The following is a 27,703-nucleotide window of genomic DNA, read 5'->3' as shown; positions in this document are numbered from 1 at the left end:
CTTCTCACAGCCTGCCGTGGAGCTGCCACCGTTCAATGGGTCTGACCTCTGTGTGGAAGGTATCAGTGTGAAGAAAGCCAAGAAGCAAATGCCGCCCATTGCCAACCTCGGCTTTTCAGACTCGCTCTTAGATGCTCCAACCAAAGCGCGGAGCGCCCGGCCCCTGCCGGAGACAGTGATTGGGCCCTCCAGAATGACCGTGAGACCGGACTGGAAACGGGAAGAGGCAAAGGTACTTTCAAACACCTGGTCGGCGCCAGTAATGGCTGCTGAGGTCAGAGGTCAAGCAAAGCCCACCTATGCATTCGACGTCAATAACTACCAACATGTAGACAGTAAGGCCTATAAGAGCACTTTTACCAAAGTCCAATCCGGTAAACACTCAGAGGTAAACTTAATAAGTGCGCAGTACCCTGCCCTGGTGCTACAGAATATGCAGAGGACCCAGTCTCCACCACCCAGAGCGTCAGGTAGCCGTAGGGACTCTATGCCTTTCTGTCCCATTGTATTTGAGGAGCTCTGGCTCCACCCCAGCTCTCAGAGAAGACCTTCAAGCTGCATTCTCCAAAACAGGGCACAGGGCTGGATCAGGGGTATCCCCTGAGAGGATCTCACAAGCAAAGGGGTGCGGGGGCGCACTGGCACTGACCTGGGCAGACACTAGGTGTAATGTTGGCCAAGGCGGGTAGCATACTTACTCCTGTCGCAATAGTGGGGTGTCCAGTGGGGTTTCCTCAGTACTCTTGTTTCCTCAGATAGAGCAGGGATCCAGGGACAGGATATAGCGCTCAGACAGCATCACGTGCCATGAATGTGCAAGGTGGAGGGATCACTGAGCTCTTGCACACGCTTTCCTGAAGATTCAGGTGGCGAGGACACATCTGTGGTATGGGCTGAAGTAGCTGAGCTGTGTTTATACCCAGGACTTCATGTGGCCACCTGTTAACTGGCATTGGCTCGGAGAGTGTTGCCTCAGGCCCCCACTTTGCTCTGTTAAAGGATGCTTGTGCCCCCAAGCTGTATCCCTCTACCTAGTTAGTTTCTCTTTCTTACTGCCTCCCCCACCCCACCTGGTCCTGTCTATAGCTCTCTTCTCTGTGCCCCTGGATGGGAAGGTCTGGAGTAGGGTCTCTCACTGCCCTCTTTGCAGCCGTACCCTACTGCCAAGGATGGCAGTGATGTGTGTCAGGTGGACACAGGGATGTTGCCAGTCGAGGCTTTCGGTGAGCGGGGAGCATCTGGGTCAACCTCCATGCCTGTGCCTAAGCCATCCTGTGTGGATAACTCTGCAAATGTGTCTCTAGGAACCCTGGGACTGCGCACCTACAGACCTCTTCCTGTAGGGAAATGTCAGCAGAAGCAACAGCTCTAGCTGACAATTTGAGTGTCTCTGTAACAATAACCACACACACGGGTAGCTAAAAAGGGAAGGTTTAACTCTGATAACCAGGTCAACAAAACCATGCTGCTGAGGACAGTAGAGACCGTCTCCCCTACAGTTCCTGGTGCCCGCCAGTGATCTCTGATGACTGGTGCTTGCTTCGTTCCTGCACTGATCTCCATGCGGGCATATGCCTTCCAGTGTCTGTTTAGCATTCCCTTTCATAAGAATAGCAATCATCGTGTTAGACCTCCCACCCGCATTTTAGTATGACCTCATTCCGTCATAGCATCAGCAAAGACACGATTTCCAAAGAGGAAGGACAAAAATCTGGGAGGATGCGAATTTCACCCCCATTGCAGGTATAGATTGTACCAATTCACACTCTGGCCAGCACCCTACGGGCAGCTGTTGCCTGCAACACTGCTGTTCCTGCCTCTTGTGAAGTATTAGTAAGCTTCCTGCACTTGATAGCGAAGTGAAATTATCTACTGTCACATATTCAGCAACCACTCTGGTTTCTTCTAGAAAGTTCTGGCTTGCATCTTTGGTCAACCGTCCAGAGGACCCTGGGTCCCACTTTTCTCTTACCTGTCATAGTTTCTGTTAAAGACTCCCCCTGTTCTGTTGCATTTTTGTTACGAAACATTGTTTCCTACCCTGTAAATGGTCTTTTCACTTCTTCCTGGTGTTTTTCTTTTTATGTAAGACCATCTTAACTTTAATACAATCAGTTTAACCAACATCTCCAAATTTGGTGGGTTTTTATTTGTTGTTGTTGTCATTTGTCAATGAAGGACTCAAGAGCATAACCAGAACCCCAGGCGTCTGCTAGCAACTGGAGTTCTTAGAGTGGGAGCATCGTTAGCAGGAGGCAAGGTCAATAGAGTCCAAACAGACGCCTCTGGGAAATCCTCCCCACTTGGGAGGTCACCTCTACCAAGAGGTCTATGCTCGCATACATAGACAGGCCTGCCCCTGCGTGTGCCAGCCTGGCTCACTGATCTAGTCCTCCACCTTAGGTCAATGGTACAGTGTCTTCCCGCTGTTTACGGACTTATTGCCTAATGCAAATCTCTCCATCTTGTTTCCTTGGGAATGGCTGAGCTGTCCTGCACCGGTACTGTCACATACGGTCAATATCAAGCAAACACCAATGGTAAACACTATTAGAATTTTAGGGTACGGCACAGGGCACCACTTTGAACTTGTATATCAGTATATACAAATCTACATTTGTATTCAGGGTCAAGCTGGTTCCTTTACCACACCGAGCCTTACAGTTCATGAATGCAGTGTGCGTATTCATCTGCTTATCCTTGGGGGTCTTTCTTTAAATGCCAATACTTTAAAAATATTACAAGATGAGCATTTGATATTTTTTTCATGCATATGAGTGTTTTGCCTCCATGTGTGTATGTGCAGCGTATGTGCCTGGTGCCTGTGAAGGTCAGAAAAGGTTGTTGGATCCCCTGGACCTGGAGTTATGGATGGTTGTGAACTGGGAACTGAACCCAGGTCCTCTGCGAGACTAACAAGTGCTCTTAACTGCTGAGCCATCTCTCCAACCCTTAAATGCTTAGAATTTTTTAAATGACATTTAATTGGAGTGTGTTTGTGCATGCATGTGTGTGTGAGTGTATATGTATGTGTGTGAGGGTGTATATGTGTGAGTTTGTATGTGTGAGAGTGTGTGAGTGTGTGTGTGCATGAGTGTGTATGTGTGAGTGTGAATGTGTGTGTACGTGAGTGTGTGTGAGTGCATGAGTGTGTATGTGTGAGTGTGTGTGTGTGGGTGTGGGTGGGTGTGGGTGTGTATGAGTGTATGTGTATTAAGGTCAGAGGACACTTATGGGAGTTGATTTTCTTTTTCCATTATGTAGTCCTGGGAATTGAACCCACATCTTCAGGGTTATTAAAAGTGCCTTTACCCACTAAGAAAGCTCTCTGGGCCCTAAACTATAATTTTCTTTGCTCCTTTTCAGCAAATTTCTTCCTCTGCATATTTTCTTTGTAAATGGTATCTTTTGATATTATTTTATTGTATCACAAATCATGCTCCTTTTATAGCGATTCTATTGATTTTTAAAATCACCATCTGAATAAATCTTATCAATTCTTTTAATTTATTTAAAGATTCACTGAATTTTTGTCATGAGCACCCTATGTCAGAAACATAGACCAACACAGTTGTCAGAGTTTCTTGAATAACAAACAATAAATTCACAGAGTACAGCTGCTTCAGACACAAACTGCAATGAACCAGATACTTCTGATCTTCTTGATAACCCTGGTCAAGGCAGACGCTCGGTCTTTTATCCTGATCTTAATTGCTAATATTAACTCTGATCACACACATTATACCGCACACAGTAAATACATCTGTGTATGTGTGTGTCTATATACATGTATGCCACAGAGTGGCTGGAAAAGGTTCAGAGGCTCAGTCAGTTTGAGTTTCCAGAAGCCTGAAAGCAGGGGTGGGTCAGAGACTCAAAGAGAAGCTATGTTATTAAGATAAGGACACCAGATAAGAGCAAACTGTATGCCTGAGTCCAGCTGTAGCGGTGAAAAGGCAAAACTAGATTCAAACAGGAAGACCGGAAGCGGAACAGACAAGCCGTCTGAGTAGGTCATGTCGGCCATAGGGACAGAACTAGGCTGAAATCCAGAGGCGATCTTTTATCAGTTTGTGCTGCCTGGGGGATACTGGACAGATGCTGTGTCCAATACTGTGTGCCCACTTAAGCTGAAAGTCGTCCTCCACCCTAAAATGAAATAAAAAACCACTTGTGGGGCTTACTTAAGTCTCTTAGGGTAAGACACAGCCAGAAATACCAGTTTACACAATAGGGAATAACTTAGAGCAAGGCACAACTTAATCAAAATAATTAGATCAGCTGAGAGGTTTTCTTTTTCCTCGAAATTATTATCATTTATTTATTTTTATAATTATACTGCACCATCCAGGACCTTACTTTGTGTGTCTATTCATTAGTCTTAATTCTTGATTGGTTTTGGTTATTTCAAGACAGGATTTCTCTTTATAGCCTTGGCTGTCCTGGAACTCACTCTGTAGAACAGGCTGGCCTCGAACTCACAAAGATCTGCCTGCCTCTGCCTCCTGAGTGCTGAGATTAAGGTGTGTGCCGCCACCAAAAGGCTGAGAGCTCTTTTGTAAAGTTAGGGCTTGGGGTGGAACTTCCTACATGCTACACTTGCTTCTCTGTGGCTATGATGAAAACACAGAAACAACTCGCGGAAGGAAAGGTTTTATTTGGCTTACAGGTTCCAGCCCATCAGCAAGGGAAGTAGGAACCTAGAGGCAGGAGCTGAAGCAGAGACCATGGAGAAGTCCTGCTTACTGGCTTGCCCTCACTGGCTTGTTCAGCTATTTTTCTTATATAACTCAGAATAAAGGACTGGGACCCTCCTACATGAATTAGCAATTAGAAAAATGCCCGTGCGCGTGCACACGCACACACACACACACACACACACACACACACACACACACCACCCATACTCATGCCCACAAGTCAATCTCAGTTTAGATTCCCTCTTGCCAGGTGTGTCAGGCAGAAAGCTGACGCTAACTTTGAGTCTAAGGCAAGCGCTCTACCGCTGAGCTACACCCTTAGCCCTTGGGTTATTTTTATAATGTAATAAGGGGCAAATGGTGGACTCCACCTCCTCTTACCCTCCCATTCTTCCCCTCTACTCCTCACACTTGAAAGTATTGTGTGCTTGTGTGTGTGTGTGTGTGTGTGTGTGTGTGTGTGTGAATTCAGAATTGAATTGACATTCTTTAAATGTTTGTATTACATTTTTATTTGGGAGAGGGGGCATGTGGGCCGTGATGTGAGAGTGTGGGAGTCAGAGAACAATCTTCAGGGATCTTTCTTTCTCTCCGCCATGTGTATCCTGGGAACCCAAGACGGGTTATCAGGCTTAGCACTGAGTTTTTGTGGAAACGAGAAATGCTAGCTTGCAGAAATAACCAAACAAAACAATTGAAAACCAGCAAATGAGAACAAAATAACCATTTCTGTAGTGCTTAAAACAATGTACACATCTCACCAAGAACGCAGAGAGAAGAATGCATAGAAAGGTGGTGGCGAACACCTGGGATCCCAGCAACAACGGCAAGAGGATCTCTGTGACTTCAAGGCCAGCCTGTTCTACATAGCAAGTTCCAGGACCGCTAAAGCTACAGAGTGAGACCCTGTCTCAAAAAAAAAAAAGTGTAGGGAAGACTTATGGACTCATTGAATTACCAGCAGTCTATTGCTTATCATGTAGGTTTAAGAAAGTGTGTAGTCGTGATGTAATTTTGCTGACTACACATCTCTTCCTCCCCTGAGAACTGTCACTTCAGAGGCGCTTTGCATGGGTTTCTGTGTGGTGGTTTGTATTTATAGTATGCACTGTGGATATTTCATCCTCCTTTGTCCTCTTGACTCTTCCGCCCCTTCCTCCCGAGTGTTAGGATTACTACCTGTGCTCCAATTTGATACTTAGAAAACAGAGGCCTTTTGATTGCTAGACAAGCAAGCTACCAACTGAGCCACCCAAAGACCCCTTGAACAACATCTGATATAAACAAAGGTTGTTCATTTGTTGTTGTTGTTGTTGTTGTTTTCTTCACGACAGAGTTTCTCTGTGCAGCCCTGGCTGTCCTGGTACTCACCCTGTAGACCAAACTGGCTTCAAACTCAGAGATGCGCCTGCCTCTGCCTCCCACATGCTGGGATTAAAGCAGGCTCCACCACCACCAGGCAGATGGTTTAATTTTATACGAGCACATCGTCTACCTTTTCTCCTGATGCTATTTTTGTCTTTTTTTTTAATTCTTTTTGTCCTTGAATTTGAAATAGTATTCTCTTATGGCAATTAGAAGAGTCCTCTGAAGCGAAGTGGGTTATGGAGATTGGCTCAGTGATGAAGAGAACTTACAGAGGACTCAAGTTCAGTTCTCAGCACCCATGTCATCGGGCGGTTCACAGCCACCTGTAACTCTAGCTGCAGGGGATCTGACACCCTCTCCTGATCTTCACAAGCACCTGTACTCACATGCACATACTCACACAGAGACACACAGACACTCAGACACACAGACACACACATCATTAGAGAGAGAGAGAGAGAGAGAGAGGTGAGTGGGTGGATGGAGGTGGTTTTTGTATAAAGTGTGAGTTAAGGATCACTTCTTATGTTTGTGTCTCCCTCTGGGTCCATGAGTCACCTTCAGTCTGTCCCAGCTTGTATGCACCTGCCCTAGGGCTATGCCATCTGAATTGCCACAACGTTACCTCCGGTAGGGAGACGTCTTGGCCTTTCTTGCTCTCTTCTTTATAACTGCCATATGGGCTTACAACATTTCACAGGCAGCCATATTGAAATGGCAAATGAGATTGCGCCAAATGGATGCATGAGTTCATAGATTTCTGAAATGTTTGCTCTGTCCATGAGCGTTAAATACTTCACCACTTGAATTCTTTTTGTTCTTATTTGTTTTTAAGACAGGCTCTCAGTGTAACCCTGGCTATACTGGATCTGGCTGTGTAGATCAGGCTGGCCTTGAACGCACAGAGATCCACCTGACTCTCTCCAGAGTGCTGAGAGTAAAGGCGTGTGCCCTCACTCCTGGCCCCAGACTGTATTTTTTCCAAACAGCTTTTACATCCACAGAGTTATCACAAGCCCTTTCTCCTAAATGGATGAATGACATCATTTAATGTTTGTGTATGTTAAAGCAATTGCCAATAGTCTAGAAACAAAGCACATTTGGTTGACGTTGGGTAGACATGTGGCTAGATTTGCTTTATTGGCTGCAGCTGTCCGTTTGTTCTTAACTACAAAGTATCTGTTTGTATCCCTGTTAGCCGTTTCCAGTCCCGGTGTTTGCAGATAGAACTGCTGCATTCCCCTCTTCTCTAGGAATAGGATAGCATTGATAGGCCATGTTCAAGGACAGGTACAGCTCTTGGTGGTGTTACGTGTCCCATTTGGTCACATATGCCTCACAAGGGAGGTTCAAGCTCTATCTTAGCTGTTCTATTGGAAGTGATGGCACCTTGCGGCTTCAGTCTGCATTTCTCTGGTGCTAATGAAGTTGACTATTCCGTAGCTCATTTGAACATACTTTGTTAAAGTGCCCCTTTTGTTTAATTTTTGAAAACGTATTAATTTTATTTTTATGAGTGGGAATTTTGCCTTCATGAATGTCTATACACATCACACATGCCCGGTGACTGCAGAGACAGGAAGGGGGTTAGAATTACCCACAGTTATGAACCACCATGTGGCTTCTGGGAATTGAACTTAGGCTCTCTGGAAGAGCAGCCAGTGTTCTTCCGCTTGAAGCCATCTCCCCAATCCACCCCCACCTTTTTGTGTTTGTGTTTTGTTTTGTTCTGAGAGAGGGTCTCACTTTGTAGTTCTGGCTAACCTGGAAGTTGCTAAGTGACCAGGTAGCCTTGGCTTCCCTGAGATCTCGTTGCTTCTGTCTCCCAAATGCTTGGATTAAAGCTGCAGACCACCACGCCTGGCTGTAAAGTGCTATTTTTGTTTGGACGCATTTTTTTTTTTTTGGTTCTTTTTTTCGGAGCTTGGGACCGAACCCAGGGCCTTGCGCTTCCTAGGTAAGCGCTCTACCACTGAGCTAAGTCCCCAGCCCCTGTTTGGACGCATTTTATGCTAACTTCGTCTTGTTGATTCATAAGAGTTCTTTACATGTTCTGGACACAAGTTGTCTGGTAGATGCATCTCCCATGATTGGTCTTTTGCTGTTTTAATGTCCTGGGTCCCCCCACTTCCTTTTGTGTGTGTGTGTGTGTGTGTGTGTGTGTGTGTGTGTGTGTGTGTGTATGGAGATGCACATGTGGGTGTGTATAAACACATATGGATATAGAGGCCATAGGTTGACCTTGGATGTCTTCTTCTATCCTATTTTTTGAGGCCAGGTATCTCTTTGAACACAGTGCTCACTGATTGCTAGTTGGCTGGCCAAGGAGCTCTAGAGAGCGTCTCTCTCTCTCTCTTTCTCTCTCTCTCTCTCTCTTTTCCTCTCTTTCTCTCTCTCTCCCCCTACCTCACTCCGAACACCACTTTAAGGTTGCAGGCACTTGAGGCTAAGTCTGGCCTTTGACCTAGTTTGGGGACTGAGGGGAGAAGATGTTGTTCTTGGGAGCTGAACTTAGGTCCTCACCAGAGGACTTTATCAATGGACCCATTTCCCTGCCTTAATGTTTCAATGCACAGGAATTATTCATTTCAATACATTTCCATATCTGCTTTTCTTATAATTAGCAGTTCTTCACTGTGGGCATTGCTCATATAATCCCAAATTGTGAAATCCTTCTGTTTCTTCTAAAACATTACATTGTTTCTCTTTTCACACTTGGCTCCTGTTCTCCACCCATCTTCGAGTGTCTGTGTATAGAATAAACACCCATTACCTTTTCTTTTCTTTTCTTTTTTTTTGGTTCTGTTTTTTGGAGCTGGGGACCGAACCCATTACCTTTTCTAGTGAGATATTCCGCTAACTCGGGGACATAGCTGCCATGTGTGCCAAGCATATATGTGTCAGTGTTCCATGCTGCAATAATGCTGATAGCTTTGAGTGTAGGGTTATGGCTCTGTAATGGAAGTCTGCTTTCCCATCTATTTTATTAGCCAGGTTTCTTAGGTGATAATTCTCCACAAAGACCCACGCCAAGACAGTGGCTTCCAAACATGGTTTCTCACAGTCCAGCTGGACCTCTTCTGGTCCTCTCGGGGAAGACTGAGCTGGGCTTCAGGTGCAGGCTACTCTTATCTGACTCTTCCTCCTGGAACCCACCCGAGGACATTACCACCTCCACCATTTTTCCACTCTGGCACTGCCTCTGCAGGAAAAGGAGCGGAACCAATCCCCTCCATGTCTCTAAGGCTCTGGCGGTCACTGCAGTCACAGCTACAAAACCAGCCTCCTCTTCAGCCACCCACTGGCAGCTTCCGTGTGAGGGACTGAGTGTGTGGAGCTGGCTTCACACTGCAGGACGATGTCAGTCAGTCAGAGCACCGGGGTGCCGAGGGTAGTTCACTGAGACTCCCTGTTGAGAGCTCACCTGGAGAAGGTGGGTGAGGTGGCACCAGCCCCTGAGGAAACTATCCCAGCACCAAACAAATGCTGGGAACCCCAAGGGTGGCTGGGAGCCTTGAGTGCCCTTGAAGACATCAACTACTGACCAGTTCAGACAATCGAACTATGCCCAAGGGCTGTTTTTGTGTGCTCTGTCGACTAAGAATGTTTTTTATGTTTTCAAAGGGTTGGAAACAAAACAAAACAAAATGTGTAACGGAGGAGTCCACGTGTGGCCTCCCAAAAGCCTAAAATAACTGCCTTTATTCGATGCTTGCTATGGTGAGCAAGGCTGGATGCGACTCAGGTCAGTTTTAGCACAGAGGTCCAGACAGAAACTACAGTTCTGCAGCCAGGGTGTCTCCTGATCAGAGTGCACCCACAGTGGAGCGTCCCTCAGTCACCCTGAGAGATGCCCGACCTCCGTGTCCTCAGCATACCACAGAGATTGAGGTAATGTCAGGGCGTACTGGCCGCCCTCTGTGCAAGGAATTCAGCAGGAGACTTACATCCATGGGCTACTGTGTCTTTTTAAACTGAGGCCCCTACTGAGTTCCAGGCCGTGCTGAGAGGTGACAATCCTGTCTGGGCCAGTGGTCTGATAGGGTGGTGACCCTTGGGTTGGCAGGCCTCCCGAAAGCCTGGTTAGTGCCAATTGGACCCAGCAGAGAGCCTGTTTCCCCGTGAGCTTCTGCCTGGGTTACGACATGACCAGCCGTAGCCCCTCCACATAGCAGTCTTTAGGTTGGTAAAGATGTAACAAGGGTCATGTGAACATGTGGAGCCTGCCAGAGCTACTGGAACCATAGCACAGTCACTGCCAGTGGCCAGATCTGAGGTGAGGACACTCAACTAACCTGTCAGACCCAAGTGGAGCAGCCCATCTAGGAGGCGGCCAGGCAAAGGCACTTTGAACCTGTGCTCTGGGACAGGCAGGACGTGGGCATAGTCTCTCAAATGGGTAACTACCCAAATAGCTCTAGAGCCAGCCCTACGTGTTCTTGACTATGCACTCCTGTTGGCAGCGCCTCCTACTGGCCACTGTCAGAATTGACCCCAGAGTGAAGACATTGTAGCAACCTCGTTGTAGATGAGGCTGGAAATCGAACCTCCAACAAGGGTGGCTTATTTGGTGGCTGCCTTAGTATGTAAAAGGAATTCCCGGGGGACCCAGCACCTAAGCCTCGAAGACTAACCCTGAATAGTTTCTCCTACTGAGCCCAATGACAGGGAAACAAGCTGAGGGGCGGTCTTCGGGTCCCAGAGTTCCCTCTCAGAAAGTAGCAACCCTAAATGTGAGGCTGACACCTGGGATGAGAGACTCCCAGTGAGGAACTCCTGCCTGCACCCCCATAGGGAAGTTGCGGCAAAAGCCAGGCCCCTCAGTTCTGGGCCAGCATGAGTCACCCAGCTCTGTTTTGCAATTCTAAGTTCTGGGGCTCTCACTGCCCCAGTGGACTATGGCATATACTTAGGAAATTCTGAATCCATTGCTCCCAGCTCCAACGAATACCCATACAGTTTTCATCCACGCAAAGCTCCAAGCCAATCAGCAAGTCTTGGCTCCTGTAATCATTTGTCTCAGCCTCTGGCCTGCTTGGCCCAGGCCCAGACCCAGTCATAGCCATTGCCTTTCAGTCAGAGTGTAGTGACGTCATCCCTCAGAAAAGGATTGAGGGGTGAAAAAGGCACTATGGTATAGTGGTTAAGAGGTTGGACTCCCGTGAGAAACCTTACAGGTTCAAATCCCACCTCTATAATATAGCAGCTGATTAATGCCATGAATTGCAGAAAAGGATTGAGCCACAGACCCAGCCTGGCCAAGGTCTGTGTTCGTCATACTTGCTGCTGCACAGATCTGAACACAAGCTCACTTCTGCTGACTAGAGCACTGGGGAACTTCTCTCACTAAGGGGCCAGTGGTGAGAATTCCCTGGTCCTTCACTCCCACAACAGCAGGACTGCCATTTCTCTATCCATATTTCTCACCTAGCAGATAGCAGCAGAAGACATATTCCCTGGGTTACAGAGGAAGGATGTTTGTGACTCACTCAGCAGGTATAGCATGGTACAGTAGGTCTGTGTCAGCTCTGGAGGCAGGGGACTCGCTTTCAGTAGCAATAAACAGCCTGCATTTTATCCCAAAGGAAAATATTGCCTCCTGCTTCAAAATTGCCTAAGGCCAAGAGGACGCTGGGAAATAGCCAAGAGAAAAGCAGTCAGACATTTGGGGTTCCTAGAGGAGTTTTTTCATCTAGGAGTTCAGACGACCCCAAAATGGTCTCTCCTTGCCTGTACAGGTTATCTGCATGAACATACATCATACACCCTGCCTACACTCTCCCCAGCACACACATCATGTCTATTCCTGAACTGAGGCACATCCCCTCCGTGTGCTTTCATTTTTCTAGCCTAGCATTTTTGTTGCTGAAGCCTGTGGCCATTTGCCTCTTGTGGTGCTGTGTCCCACAATGTTTGCCTCTTTCTTCTGAAGTCTCAGATGGAGTTCAGACTCGTGATGGTCCCTGGGCCCCTCCCAGCATTAAAGGAGCACAGTCACAGATATCATCGTGGCTTCACTGCTTAGCCACTGGACCCTGTCGTCTCCCCAGATGTCCCCTTGAGCCAAGGACTGGATAAACTCTGCTCATCTGGAGCCTTGTGCCCACTGAAGCTAATGGTCCAGCCAAGACAGCAAAGGCCTTCGGACACATGCTGTTTCCCAGCCATGAAGCTCTCCGCAAAGGCACCTGCGCTCCAGAGCTCCATGCCCAGCTCCTGTGAGACTGTCACTGCCTACCAGTCCTCGGTGCTTGTCTTCACCAGGCACCAGACAGAGAGCTGGGCTGCCCCACTCTCCTATGGATGGGGCCAGTTTTCTTAACCCCTTCTTCAAATATGTCAGCCGAATCCACAGCAATCCTGCCTCAAACCCTTGTAGTCAGCACGGGGGCACTGCACACCTCACCAAGGTCCCCTCTCTCTAGCTTTGGGGTTCCTCACCACCTGTCATTTCAAAGCTAGCACACATCTAGGAATCATTTTTTTCATGTGAGTGATGGGGTTCAGCACCCTACATGATCCCTCTTCCTTTGACTGGTACCAACCAGGCACGTTTGCCCCTTGAGAACCAACCAAGCCAGTAGATTTAGACCCTCACAAGGTGCCCTGGGAGACAGTGAGTTGCCTGGCCTTTCCAGCTGTTGGGTGAGGAACCAAATCACATAAGCAGCTACTCCTGATCCTTCATGTTTCCAGAGGCTTTTCACAGTCGGCTTGTGGAGTTGAAACAATACTTTGCTGGGGTTTTGACTACCAGAGTCTTGAGCCTACGGATCACCTTGAGATGATTCATTGTTCTGAAGCAGAGGCCTAGCATGCCTTTCATAAGATCTTTTCTGAGGCAGCTGGTGCTCTCTGATGCCTAGGAGATGGCTTTCTTTTCATCATGACTATGAAAGCTCATGGCAAAAACGGATCTCTACAGAAATTGATGGGTTCTCGCACATCATGGCCAGGATCAGCATAAGGAACACTTTTTCTTGTTCCTCATGTCTGGGAGATGGCTGCCATTTAGCTTAAGTCACCATAGATGGCTTTTGATTGTCTCTCACCTTTAAAGGGAGAAGTCACATAGCCAAGCATGGCTGTCTAGCCTCACGCTGATGCACGCTGGGATATCTCCTGTCCAGGTCACGGGCTCATCTTCACAGCTGAGCAGATCTTGTTTCAGTGACTAGGTCTACAGTTTCTCTAGCCTGCTATTGGTGGAAGCTATGCTGGTCTTACCATCCCTCTAGGACTCTTCATGTGACCTATGCATTCGCTTCTTATTCAAGTATTCAGGCTCACAAGTAAGGCTTATATTTTACTTTTGTAGAAACCCACAGTTTGCACAAAGTGGCTGCAACCTTTTACACCTGCAACTCTTAGCCTTGAGGGGTGTGATGGGTTTTGTCTTCTGATTGATTCGTACTGATATTTTTCATTGTGGTTGTACTTCATGCTTCCTGACGTGTTAGAGCATTTGCATCCCCCTACCAAACTCCTGATGTAAACAGCTCAAAGGAAAGAGTTCCCGAGTTTAGCTCAGGCCTAAGACCATCAGTCCATCCCGGCAGAGACTATGTACGGAGCAGAAACGCTAACTTCGCTAACACAGAAAACAAAATAGATCCCTTACAGGAAGAGCAGGGCAAGCAAAGCCCTTGAAGACGAGCTTCCATTGACCTACTTCCTCCAGCCAAGCCCCACCTTCCATAGCTCCATTTCTCAATATAATCTACTTACCTTTAACTCTGGGCTGGTAGAGTGATCGCCTCACTTATACAGGATCCCTTGGGTGCATAAACCAAGAGCGGGACGGCACACGCCTCTAGTCCTAGCACTGGGCTTTGCAGCCAGCCCAAAAAGAACTGGGTTTGACTCCGGGAATGGATTGAATCCTTTGATAGGTCTGAGTGCTCATGCTCTGTCTCTGGCGATGTCATCCCAAACACAACAGAGGTGTGCTTCACCACTGAGGGCTCTCACCTGGTAAGTTGTCAGTCAAAGTACCTGTCACCCCAGATGAGTAGCCCCGCTCAGTGTAGCTTTCACTTAAGTCTTTTCTCCATCTTTAAGTTGCGTTGTTTGCCTTTTGCCTTTTGGCTCTATAGTGTTTTTTTATACATTCTGTGTGTTCACTTGGCAGATAAATGAGCTGGCAACTGTCCTCCCAATGGTTTGCCTGGAACCTCTGCTTAGTAATGTCTCTTCCTTCCTTCCTTTCTTCTTTTCTTCCTTTCTTCCTTCCTTCCTTCCTTCCTGTATTGGAAATCTGACCTGTGGTAGAAGCTTTCCTACCATATACATCGTATGTACTATACATCATCTTTGTGATGAAGGAATGTATTATCCATTTGTCTGCAAGTTTCTCCTGGTGTGGCTAGTACTTTGGTGTCCCTTCTAAAAACAGGAGAACTCTCCTGTGCCTCTTTCTCGAAGCCTTTGGCGTTGGCTTGCACACTGTAGCTTGTTGACTCACTGGGAATGGGTCTGTGTACAGTTCAGGGTTTGGACTCATTTGTTCTCTGGTATCCAGATGCTTCAGCACTACTATAAAAAAAATCCGGGGTTGGGGATTTAGCTCAGTGGTAGGGCGCTTGCCTAGCGAGCGCAAGGCCCTGGGTTCGGTCCCCAGCTCCAAAAAAAAAAAAAGAAAAAAGAAAAAAAGAAAAAAAAAAGGAGCCTCCCTTCAGAGGCCTGCGGCATCTGTGTCGAGAGTAGTCTCTGCAGAAGTGGCGATGCATACCTGTAATCCTAGCACTTGGGAAGTAAAGGTGTTTCAGAGTCGCCTAGGCCCTGTCATGAAAAAGGGGTTGGGGGCTGGTAGGGAGATGGTTCAGTGCATAAAGTGCTTGTTGTATGAGCATAAGGTTATGAGCTCAGATGTCCAGCACTAGATAAGGGCCAGGTCCCATGGCACACCATGCCTGTAACCTCAGTAACAAGGGCAGCAAAGACAGAAGGCTCCCCAGAGCTCACTGGCCAGACACTCTGGCAGAAATGGAGGAAAAAAAAAAAAACCAAACCGGTCTCAAAATAAAATAAAAACGGTGCAATAGATAGAAAAAGAAATCCAACATCAACCTCTGTCCTCTTGCCTACAAAGACACCTGTATACACACACACACACACACACACACACACACACACACACACACACACACACAAGGTACAGTCTTAACTGGGCGTGATAGTGGATGCCTGTAATCCCAGCACTTGGGGGAGGCTGGGCAGGAGGGTTGCTGAGATTTTGAGGCCAGCCTGGGATACAAAGTAAACCCTGTCTCAAAAGAGAAACAAAACTGAAAACAAACAAACTTCTTGAATGGGCCCTGAATTTCATCTGTCCTGCTGCTCAGTCTGTTTACTAACTTTATGCCAATTCCACATCGCCTTCATTTTTATTAGCTATAAACAGATCTTGTATAAGTTTCTCAACTTTTTCAGTGAGTTTTGAATTCTCATGTAAAGTCCAAGATCAGCTTGTCAATTTCAAAAGGGCCTTAGAGATTTTATTGATACTGTATCAAACCTGTAGATCCCTTTAGGGAGAACTGACACCCCACAATGGAAATGTCTACTCTGTTGCGCTATATCTTGGCATTACTTAAGTATTCGTTACTTTGTTTTAGGTATATAGTATTAGCCGCTGAGAGTGAGTTACTGATCAAAAATACCAAGGAACTTTTAAGACAATGGTACAGCTCACAATGTAACAGTATGTATATGCTGTGTAACAAATGAAAATAAAAACAAGTGAGACATCACCAAGCCTCTATGGATTTATCATTCCTGATGTTATTTGTCCCTGCTCAGGACACTTAGTAACTATAGCTGCGTAGTTCCTAATCAGCACTTAGCATTAAAGTCCAGAAAATGTTACACATTATAGGCTTCATTTGAAATCCTGATTTGTTTTTACTTATTGACATATATTGATACTTTTCTAAATACATTTTATAAATAAATTTTGATGCTTTAAAAAATGATATTTGGAATTTCACTTCCTGGTGTTTGTGACTTTAACATAGAAAGTACAGTTGGTTGAGTACATTGGCACCAGGGTCCCCAAGTGGTGGGTGAGTCCATTTCCTAGTTCTGGTTACTTTCTAAATGTCTTTGGATCTCTAACCACCATGTCACCTGCAGCTTGTCCTCCTTTCTCGGTGGTATCACCTTTGTGCATTGCTCCTAAGAGTGGGCAGATAGCCACTGTGAGCCTCCCCGAATAACGAGGAGGTCTCTGCATAGATACTGCCTGGAGGGAGTGTTGCAGAGAACGCATGCTGTGATGAACTGCACCAGGGAGGTCAGAGGAGACAAAGAGTTCCAAAGAAAAGTGAGAAGTTGTGTCAGGACCAGTCATGGGTAGTGTCAGTTGAGAAACTAAAGAGCTGTAAGGTTTTCTGAGAAGAATCCCAGGGCCCTCTCTCCCAGCCCATGGTACCAGCAGTCTCCTAAGATGGTGCCGTGTGCAAGGACCCCTTCTTCACAGTATCCTGGCTCGCTTGCTCTCTCCTTTCCTTCCTTTCCTTCCTTCCTTCCTTCCTTCCTTATTGTAGTTTCACACAACTCCACTTTTACTCTGACAACTTTCAAGCATAGTATTGGCTGTGGGGCACATGGGCTGTTTAGTTATTCATACCGCTGGGAGTTGGCTTTTGTCTTAGCTACGAGCATGTCTGAGTTTGTCCTGCATTCATCTTGCCATGGCTGTCCGTTATCCTTCCCTAATATTTATTATGTTTTCCATCCCATACCCCTTCTTGATCAGCTTACCTAACCCTGTCTAATTTAATTGTATCTGAAAAAAAAAATAACGCAGTGGTTTGGGGTACTATTAACCCAACCATTTCTAACTTTCATTACAGTGGTTTCTTTGATCTTGCTGTGACAAAAAAGCAAAACAAAACAAAACAAACAAAAACCGATCAAAAGCAAGTTCAGGGGGGAAGGGTTTATTTGGCTTACACTTTCAGGCCATAGTCCATCACTGGAGAAAGTCAGGACAAGAACTTGAAGCAGAAACCATGAAAGAATACTGCTTGCTTTCTCTCTTCAGCTCATGCTTAACTAGCTTTCTTATGTAGACCAACCACTTGCATAAGGAATAGCACTGCCCACTGTGGGTGGCTCACCCCCCTTCACCAATTAATAATGAAGATGATGTCCTACAGACATACTCACAGTCCAATCTGATCTAGGCAGTCCTCACAAATGACTCTAGGCTGTGTCAAGTTGACCAAGCTAACGAAGACCCTATCTTTGGACTCTGTTCTCCTCCTGAAAAATGCATCAGTATGGGGCTTCACTTCCTTTAAGCTGACTTATTAGTGACCAGAAACCAATTGCCTGTGTGACTTTACTCTATAACCTTTGTACTGAATTGATTAACTTTTGTAAATATCCCACTGAGAGCAAATAACATGAAAGTCCTCGACGGCTGAGCATTGTAAGGTCAGATTTGTCTATGACATTTCAGAAATGTGGTTCTTTCTGTCACCTTGCTCTGTCATTTGCTAAACATGATCAGCTTCTCTGGGGATATGCTAGTTTCTTCCAACAAGCTTGTTCATTCCCACCTTATATCTGCTAGTCATAAACCTACTTTGACTAGACTTTTTCTTCTGTCTCTCTAATCTCATGGCTTACACCAGTGTTCTCAGCCTTCCAATGCTCCGACCTTTTAACACAGTTCCTCACGTTATATGACCCCCAACCATAAAAGGACTTTGTTGCTACTTCCTGACTAATTTTGCCACTGTGGTGAACCATAATTGAAATGCCTGATATGCAAAATATCTGCTCTGTGATTTCCCTGTAGAAATCTTGACCCACAGGTTGAGAACTGCTGCCTTAGACATTTCTCTGTGTGAAATAAATCCAACATTTGCAGCATATTTCAACCTGTGCATTCAACCTTTACCTTTCATATCCAACTGAGCTCTGTGGAAAGCCAGTGCTGAAGAAAACACAGCTTCAGGACAGGGTAGCCTCAAACAACACATGCTGACTTGATCCGCCTCCTGACGTAGGCCGTGAAAGCACAGAGATGCTTGGGTGCTGTGGCCTGTTGGGATACCACGCCACAATACCAACCATATTCATTTCCCCCTGTGTCTATCCTGAAGCTGTGTGGAAGGAGAGCACGCATGTGCTCGGGGGCCAAGAGGGGTCACTAGAGCCACTGGGGCCGATGGCCACAACATCTAACACTGATCTTACCTATTTCCCAACATTCACCTGCCCTCAGTCTCTTTCTTTGACAGGAGGCCCTGTGTATCTTAGACTGGACTCAAACTCTATACAGAGAGGATAACCTTCAACTTCTGATCCCTTTATCTACTGGAGCGTTAGGACTGTAGGCGTGCAAAACCACATCCAGTTTCTGCAAAGTGGAGGGGGTGGGGCAGATTAGACTCGGGGTTTTGTGCTAGCCAGGCAAGCACTCTGACGATGGAGCCACATCTCCAGACCTCTCTACTTTTTCATTCCAGTGTTTCCTCTCCTGGTTTTTGAGTCTGTTACTGGTGTTTTAGAGGTCCCTGAAAATCCTACTTACCAAATTCCAAAGCAAGAAAAGTTGTGCTTTTGCCTCCTACCCAGGTAGCCTAACAGCCTTGAGGTATATAGGAGTTCCTCTGGTAGAAATTTTGCTCTTGTCAGTTGACTAGCATTTAGGTAGGGGGGTGCTAGGATGGATCCCACAACATCATGCCTGCTAAGCAAACTACTAAGGGCCAAGTTACAACTCCGCCTTGCAATGCCTCTTACACTACAGTGACAGTGTCGTCATTATCCAGTCTGTTTCCAAATGCGCCTGCCTCTGTCCCTCTTGCCTTCTGTGTGGGCCCATGTGTCTCAGACTTTCAGGGCAGAATGTTTTTATTTGACCCAAGCGGCATCGCCCAGTGAGGTTCTGGTATGATCAGGTGACTAAATGGTCTCCAGTTGTGTCTCTTACCTGTACCACACAGACAGGCAACAGCCACCTGCTCTCAGCCCGTCCTCGGGACACTGTACCTACAAGAGCTCTGCCTCCTTTCAGAAAGCCAGCATTTGCAGGGTGGCCAGGATGGTTCAGTGAGTAAAGGTGCCTGCCATCAGTTGCGATGACCTGAGTTCTAGTCGCTAGAAACTACACAGTAGGAGAACACTGGCTTCGAGTTGTCCTCTGACGTCCACACATGTGCCGTGACACTTGTGCCCATATGTGTGCATGCTAAATAAAAGTAAAAAAAAGAAAGAAAGAAGGAAAGAAAGAGAGGAAGAAAGAAAAGAAAGAAAGAGAAGAAAGAAAGAAATCAACAACACTGTCATCATCCCTTCCTATGGTAAGCTGTCACCCTTCCAGTCATCCAAGGGTGTGGCTTATTCATTCATCCTGGGTTGTTTGGGCTTCTATAAACTGTGCACTGAGCCAGGTTGTGGTGGCACATGCCTTAATCCCAGCACTCACAAACAGAACAGAAGCAGATTGAAGCTCTGTGAGTTCCAGTCGAGCCAGAGCTCCGGAAGTGAGAGCCTGTGTCAAAAACAAACAACCAATACTAACTACACTGTCAACACTGGCTGATTAGACACCTCTTGAAATCTTGTCCCTCTCTCTCTCTATCACCTGAGCTTCTGGCTGGCCCTTGCTAAACCTTCCCAGTGGCTGCACACGGTCCCCTTCTCCATTGTTTGAGCTGCCTGGCTTCTGTGTTGCCTTTTGAATGATTCTTTGTTTCCCTTTCTGTTAATTCCTGCCATTGTAATATCCACTCTTTAGAAATTCTGCCTTTGGGGCCTGGAGTGTCACTTAATTGGTAGTTCTTGCCCAGTTTGCACGCAGTGCTAGGCTCAGTCTCTGGCAACTCCGGGAGATTGAGGCAGGAGGAGTAGAAATTCAGTGGCCTTGAGCTTTGCAGAAAGGACAGCCTAGGATATAGTATAGGAAACCACGTCAAGAGTACTACTAAGACTTGTGCTTCAATTATACACTGCTAATACCTGTGGGTTGTTGGTTGGGTAGTAGCTTAATGAAAAAGGACTTAGCCAGTGACATGCACATGCTCCATACCTGACCACGCACATGCACGCCCACACCTGTTTCACACACACACACACACACACACTCCTACCCTGTGGTCATCTTCATAGTTTATTTTGTCTCATGCTTTCAACATTGCATTTGGAATTACGGGGCTCACGTTTTGTGTCTAATTGTCTAGTGATCCTAATGGTCTTACCCGGCTTGTTCTTTCGGCAGTCTCTACTTGAACTTGCTCGTATTTTACCGTGAACTGTTTTCTTTATCAAATTATTAGTAGAGCTCGTTTGCATTCCTTCCTGGATGAGGGTTCACTTTTCGTAGAACAAAGTCTGCTCCACTCATAACAGAGCCACCTCGGGCGTCTCTACTTATCCAGCAGCCAGATAAGACTTTGTCTTGCAAATCCGCAGACAGGTTGACTTGGCATTCCCTTTTTCTAAGGATCTCTCCTTCAGTTCTTCCCAGGATCAAGGGCAAGGGTGGGTGAAACAGGGCGGAGAAACCCTTTGTGGTTTCTGTCTTACTGGGGGCAGCGATCTCTTTACTCCAGAGGATAATTTTGTCTCCTTGCAGCTGGCGTCCTTTGGCAAAGCCTCAGAACTGAGACCTCAGGGTCTCTCTCCTCTTGCCCTTTCTGCCTGTATGGCCGTCCTTGCTTTCTGCTCTGTCAGCTCCCTGTGACTTTACAGCACTGTTTCTCCTATCTTCTGCCCCACACTTGTTTAGCTTGGAGGCCACTTACATGGATGCCTCCCTAAGACCAGAGACATCCTCCTTAAGTATGGCTTCCTAGCCTCTACCAGGGTCCTGTCTGGTCCACACATCCTCCCTTAGAAGGCCTAGGCCCCCTGGGTGGCTAAAGGCAATTTGTCCTGCCATGACTCCTTGGCTTGGAGCTAGCTAGCCTGTTCTCATTTCCTGACCCTGTCTCAGAGGACACACACTTAAGCTCCTGGCACTGAGAAGCCACCCTTGGCTTTCTTCCTGGTCACCTCCTGGCCTGGCATCCAAAGGTCAATGGCTTGGGCCGCACATGGGGAAGGGACTTGACCCAAGTCAACCCCAACTGAACAGCTGCAGAATAACAACTGTTGGGTTACCCTTGCTTCCTCTCCTCTCTCTCAGTCCCCTGTGCCCATCTCCATCTTGGTCATATCAGGACTCAGCATTCATGTCTACCTAGGGCAGAAATGTCTGGGGTTTCAAGTGTTCTGTTCAAGTGTCCTGGAACAGCCTGGACACTGGGTCTCCCCTGGGCACCACCTCCAAGAAGGCAGTAGGTAGGCAAAGATCTGGAAGAAAGACTTGAAGGGACAGGCCAGTTCCAGGGCCAATGGGAATCTTCTCTGGAGGGCAAGCCTTTTGGAGATGAGAAGAGGTTGCAGTCCTCTTGAACTCTGAGCCCTAGCTCCATCCAGCCCTCTGACGCCCTGCTGCCTTGGTTTCTCAGATAGAACCCTGGGGGTGGTGTCTAGCTTCCTACCCAAGTTGGAATGGTGCCTCTGGTTCTGTTTCAAGCCTTACAGTGTAGCACAGGGCTCAGCTACCCACTCCTCCCAGCTGGGACCGTCAACGCCTTGGTCTTGTTCAATGGGAGGCAGGGACAAAATGGAGTCATTCCCAGCCCTGTGGTCTTTACTCCAGATTACGCACCCCCAACCCCTACACACACACACACACACACACACACACACACACACACACACACACACACACACACGCCTTAGTCCCTACTTGACTGGGCTTTATGAAGCTAGTAAAGATGGGGCGGCATCCATGAAGTGAGTACGGTTGGGAGCCGGCTGGTACTGGGCTTTCGTTCTGTGGGAAGTGAAGGTGTGAAGTGAGTGTGCCTTTTTACACTCTCCCCATAGAATCTTCATCTCAAGGACCAAGAGGAGTCTGACGGTTGGGCTGGTGGGCGTGGTTTAATGGTATAATGGGTGTGGTCTCAGGATGCGACGAGTGTAGGCAATCAACCGGTGGTCCTAGAGTTCACACGCACCAGGGCAGAAAAGGATTGGCGTAGGAGACAGTTCTCTACTGTTAGCACAGTTTAGAACGAGTGGGGTGGAGAGATAGGGACGGAGAAATGGTACTGCAGGCAGCCCAACGGTGGAAAACAGTGGCTATGGGAGAGTAGGAGGAGCTCTAGGGCGGGTCAGTGTAGGGTTGGGATAGTGATGGAGCAGTGAGTGGCAGGAGGGATAATGACCAATAGTTCGGGAGGAGGTCGTGGGGTTGTGCTGTGGAGGCGAGGCCGTGGGCAGAGCAGGAATGAGGCGGTAGATGGCGACCGAGCAGTGTGAACAGTGGGATAGGGCAGTGGACAGACACATTAGTGGATTAGGGGAATGAGAACAAGGTGATGGGTTTGGGCAGTGGACCTGGAGCAGGGGGAAACAGTGGGTTGGGGCAGTAAGTAAGTGGGAACAGCAGTGGGAAGGCACGGGGCAGGGGGTTGCTCCCCATTGGGCCAGCGGGGCGGGTCTCAGCACCCCTTTCCTCGCAGGGCTTCCGTGTGACCTCCAAGCGCCGTGCCTAGTTTGCTGTGGCTTCCGCCCGCCCGGCCCTGGCCCTGCAAGCCTCTCCCTGCGCCTTGATACCGCAGGGCGCCTTCTGCTGCTGCTGGGGCGATGAGCGGCCAGGCAGCTGGAGGAGAGCCCAGGACGAGGACCAGGATGAGGACGAAGACCGGACCGAGACGCCCCCAGATCATGGCGTCTCTGCGGGAACCGACACATAGACGAAGGACCTTGTATACAGAGCTATTTTACAGAAATTGCGGTTGCCACTATGGTATTTCTTGTGGAGCCTCACCCTCTCCTGTGCCCACACCCAGTCCTTCTCAGTCCCTGAGCAGACATAAGCCCGTTACCTCTAATCCCACGGTGACTCTTGCCCAAAAAGACGGCGGAGAGACCCTATTCTGGCACTCAACGACAGTCTCCTCTCTGAGGGTCCCCTTTTGCTGCTGGGTGTCTCCCACGTGGAAGTCCCTAGCAGGACCTCATTCATTTGTTCCACAAGTCTGGCTGTGCGGGTCCCCATGCTTTGTACTCAAGTGTGGGTACTAGACAAGGGGATATGAACAGGATGCCCACCTTTGGGGCAGATCCCTCGGATTCTATTACAGAACAGTTTTGGAACCCTCTGGTGTTCCAAATTCAGACAATCCATGGACACCCAGGCATAAGAAAAGCCCCAAATCCTCCCTGCACTCAGGCTGGGGTGCCCTGCTGCTGGCAAATGCCCAGGCTGAGGGGTCCTGCCAGTGAGCAGAGCCAGGTCTTGGGGCCACTGGAGGTTTGCTATTGTGTGAATGTGTACCCCAAATGTTCATGTCCAGGAAACTTGATCCCCGGTACAGCAGTACCGAGAGAGGAGACCTCTGCCAAGGCCCTTGTGCACAGATTAAGCCTTTCATGGACTAGTAAGTTGTCTTGAGTATGGCTTTGCTATAAGGGCAAGTTCCCTCGGGTACACTTGTTCAGTCTGCACGTGGTACCTCCACACGTGATACCTCCACACGTTATGACATAGCACAAAGCCATCAGACAATCAGGCACACCAACACCCAGCATTAGATGCTAGCCCTGCCCCCTCCCCCATTCTCTCAAACTTTCCCACCTCCAGAACCATGAGCCGAATAAAACTCTGTTCTCTCTACATTTCTATATGGAGTGACGTTTTGTTTGGACAACAGGAAATGAGCTGAAGAGAGCTCTTGTCCCCTTGTCCCCTTGTCCCCTTGTCCCTAACCTGGAGATAGGGTGGCAAGGGACAGAAGTGAGATGTCCTTTAGCACCCCCTCCCATCCTTGTTTCAGAAGGTTCACTTAGGGTCACTTGCAGCTCCTCCTCCACAGCACTTGGATGATCTATTCCGAGTGGCAGATATGTCAACTGGCTTATACAACTGGTCTGAGCCAACCATGAAGGACACAGTCTTGACAAGAGTGGACCCACAGGGCTCTCTGCCTTTCTCTTCACTCCTGTGAAACGGCCTATGAGATCATTATAAGACCTCAACCTAAGCCACAGCACTTTCCACTGGAACCCCTGAGCCACACAGCTTACAGGAGGGCTTGGGATAGCAAGGCCCTCTTTCAGAGCTGGCCTTCCCAGTTCCTTCAGTCCCACCCACTGCAGAACCACATTTCCATATGGAGACTGTGTATTGGACTTTGTCTGTCTGGGACTGTGGCCACAGGCAAACAGGGTTGCTCCCTCCCAGCTTTCTTGTCTCAACGACAGTGCCCTGTATAGTTCCACCAGTGACCACAGAGATTCCCACCCACCAAGTGCTGGTCTGGCCCAGATGATTAAAGGCCTGGTCTATGGGCTCTGGCACTCTCGGCTGGTCTGGTAGAAGGATAGAGTCCTTAGACGTGGGTGAGGCCAGACAGTCTGCCATAGCTGTGGCCTCTGCTTCTGTCCCACAAGCCTGAGCCCCCCCACTTAGCATGCTTCTTGGAGTCCCTCCTGACACCAATTTCTATGTCCTCCCCTGGCCTGCTGCCCTGCACCCTTAGGAAGCTGGTTGAACAACCACCAAGGGCTGAGATATGTCCAGGACCAGCATCCTGAGATTACTGAGGTATTCTCCATGCCTTCTATGTTCCCTTCACATGGTACAGTGGCCTCCAGGGTCAGAGATGGGAGCAAGGAGTCCCTGTCCTGCCCAGGAAGAAGCTGGACATAGGACCTTGGGCTGAGAGGGCCTTCAGGGTAAGAGATATAACCGACTTAGTACTTGCTGCTACACAGATCCAAAGGTGAGACAGGTAATTTTTTTTCTTGTATTTTTTGAGACAGGGTTTCTCTGTGTGGCCCTGACTGTCTTAGAACTCCCTTGTAGACCAGTCCCTGAGTGCTGGGACTATAAAGGAATGTGGTGCCACCACACCCGGCCAGACCTGATGCTTATTTTCCCATGTGACTTGGCACCTAGCCGAAACCTAAAGTCTCCATCTACTAGGGAGAGTACACTTTAGTCTAGGACGGGTCTGTTCCCTGTTGGAGTCTTTGTAAGTCAGCGTTTAGCACAAGGTCCCCCTGAATGTCAGTCAGGTTTCCTCCCCACCTCTGTAGATGTTCCCCAGCCTTGTAGGCGTTGACCCACCTAAAAAGGGTTCATGCAGACTCACCTTCTTGCAAAACCTCTCCGGGCCACCCCGTGAATTTTCAGCCTCACACTTCTGACACGGGTGTTGTTTTCCCACGCTGTTATACAAGGAGAGCCATGGAAAAACACAGTCACGGAGTTCTTAGATTGTCAAATGACTCTGCCTCTCTTGGAAGATGAGCTCTTAGGAGGGAGGCGGGGTTGGTCTCTATAAAGGTTTAGTCATATAGCCTGACTCCTTAGCAGCACAGAACAAATGTCCAGTTGATCTTCACAGAGTAGATAAGCCATCTGGGAGCTGTGACTGCTGGGAGACACAAGGCATAGAGGCCACACGCAGAGGAAGGCACTGAAGTCCTCAGGGACCAGCCTGCACTGTTATTTTAAATAACCACTGAGTCCTAGGCCCTGGACTAGTACCCCTCCCTATATGTCAAGAAGCTAGGGGCAGGATGAAGATCTGTCACTCTGAGGGGCTGGGTAAAGGGTGAATCCAGAGGTGGCACAGCTCTCGCCCTCTCAGAGATCCACATACGCTCAGCCTTTATGTCATTTCCTGTTCACGGGGAGGATTCTAGGGGAGAATCCCAACAGACAGAAATATTCAGAATTTTGGTTCTTAAAAGTTCATATGTGTGCACTATTTACATGTGCCTATTTCTTTAACACCCAATTAGCTCAGTACTAAATTGGCTTTTAGGTAAGTGCTCATGTAAACTGAAGCTGCTACATTGGCCCAACTCTTCTTTAGCTCATAGTAAAACTAAAATTTTCAAGGGAAAAGAGAAGTCCTAGCCCCAGCTGCCCCGGCAGACCGAGCCAGCTTAGCCACCCCGCCTGTCTAGTATACCAGTTCAAGTAACAAAGTGAGACAAAAGGGGACATTGAATCAATGTGACCACCTTGGGGACACAAGGAGAGGTGGCTAATGGTCCCAGATCTCTCTTTAGTGGATGAACATGCATTTTTAACATTTAAATTTTAAAATCTTTTTTTGAAAAGATAAGGTACACCTAATTATACACTTCTGGTCGATTGTTTCTAGTTGATCCTTGTCTGGATCCTGGTTCTATGAAGTGGTCCCTGTTGCTTGTGGGAATAAATTAATTTAAAAAAAATGACTACTCCAACTTCCAATATGATTCTATCATAATCATTAATTCACCCTGAGATGTCAAACTCCTTATCCCAGAGATGTTTACTCCTGTGCTTTTAGGTATGTTTTGTATGTATGTATAAACATTTTAAGGATATTTAAGGATGTTTTTAGCCACTACTGCAACTTTTAAAAAACAAAATAGGTTGTTCAAGGCCTTAGCCAAGCCAATGTAAGATACAACTCTAAATTTTTTTTTAAAGTCTCATTTAAAAAACAAACCAACAACAGCAACAAAACTGATCCAAGGCTTACAAAGACATCTTGGAGTTTACAGAGGGTTTTGGTTTTTTGGTTTTTTTTTTTTTGTTTTGTTTTCATTTTTCTCTCCCACCCCAACCCCCAACCCCTGGTTTTTGTTTGTTTTTCTGAGAGATGGCTATCTCTGAGTAGCTCTGGCTGCCCTGGAACTCACTCTGTAGACCAGGCTGGCCTCCAACTAAGAGAGCTGCCTGCCTCTGCCTCCTGAGTGCTGGGATGAAAGGCACACACTACCACTGCCCAGTTAGATAGATATTGTGTTACATTATACCATAATATTATAACTGGGGCAATTAATCATCTCTGCTTTTACTTTTTTTTTTTTTTTTGGTTCTTTTTTTTCGGAGCTGGGGACCGAACCCAGGGCCTTGCGCTTCCTAGGCAAGCGCTCTACCACTGAGCTAAATCCCCAACCCCTGCTTTTACTTTTTAAAAGAGAGTTTAGGGGGGCTGGGGATTTAGCTCAGTGGTAGAGCGCTTACCTAGGAAGCGCAAGGCCCTGGGTTCCGTCCCCAGCTCCCGAAAAAAGGAACCAAAAAAAAAAAAAAAGAGTTTAGGTTAAATATTTAAGTGATTAACATGCTTGCTAACACGAAAAAAAGGAATATCACTATATTATGCCTGTGTTCATAACTGTTAGACATTTAAGATTTAAGATGCCTTGTATAAGTTTCCTGTGGTCTAGTTATCTTCTCTTGGGTTTTCACTTAAAGTTCTTATTAAAAATGTGTTCTAAGTTTTATAAAAGACAATAATAATGATTGAAGCCATCAAGCAAAGAAAAAATATAAGAAAATATAAAGACACCATGTATGTTATATTTTTTTGGTAAAAAAAAAACAAAAAAATTGAAATGTTTAGTGAAAAATGCTTTGGATAAGAAAGGATTTTGTTTGGTAAAATAAAGATTATCCCAAAATAGAAGTGAGTGGGAATATTAGAAGATTGTAAATTGCCAAACTTTTTAACATTTTATGTTTTAACACTTTTATTATTTATGTATATGTACATGTGTATGTCCATGCATGAGGAGGTCAGAGGGCATCAGATCCCCTGGAGCTGGAGTTACGG

General features: G+C 47.1%; 1 protein-coding gene and 1 long non-coding RNA gene across 13 annotated transcripts in view; one reads left to right on the top strand and one right to left on the bottom strand.

The window, feature by feature from the left end:
• Ttll8 (tubulin tyrosine ligase like 8) overlaps window positions 1-22,870 on the top strand; it is a 66,153-nt gene extending 43,283 nt beyond the window's left edge. For 8 of the 12 annotated variants that reach the window (XM_063264694.1, XM_056984464.2, XM_056984465.2 and 5 more), the window contains one exon: window positions 11-2,126. In XM_063264694.1, coding sequence (XP_063120764.1) covers window positions 11-604 — 594 coding nt within the window. In that variant the 3' untranslated portion in view covers window positions 605-2,126. Of the gene's footprint in view, window positions 1-10; window positions 2,127-22,600 lie in introns of those variants that run through there. The other 4 variants (XM_063264699.1, XM_063264697.1, XM_063264698.1 and 1 more) reach the window with 1 other exon arrangement.
• On the bottom strand, window positions 8,784-26,743 carry LOC134479954 (uncharacterized). Its single transcript, XR_010053909.1, has 2 exons — window positions 22,967-26,743; window positions 8,784-19,275 (listed from the first exon to the last, which is right to left on the bottom strand). It is a non-coding gene; the product is annotated as an uncharacterized LOC134479954 (long non-coding RNA).
• Window positions 26,744-27,703: the final 960 nt, after the last annotated feature.

The sequence above is a fragment of the Rattus norvegicus genome, chromosome 7 (assembly GCF_036323735.1).
Source record: "Rattus norvegicus strain BN/NHsdMcwi chromosome 7, GRCr8, whole genome shotgun sequence".
Lineage (NCBI taxonomy): Eukaryota > Metazoa > Chordata > Mammalia > Rodentia > Muridae > Rattus > Rattus norvegicus.
The sequence above is the reverse complement of the archived record's forward strand: the minus strand, read 5'-3'. Positions and strand labels throughout refer to the sequence as shown.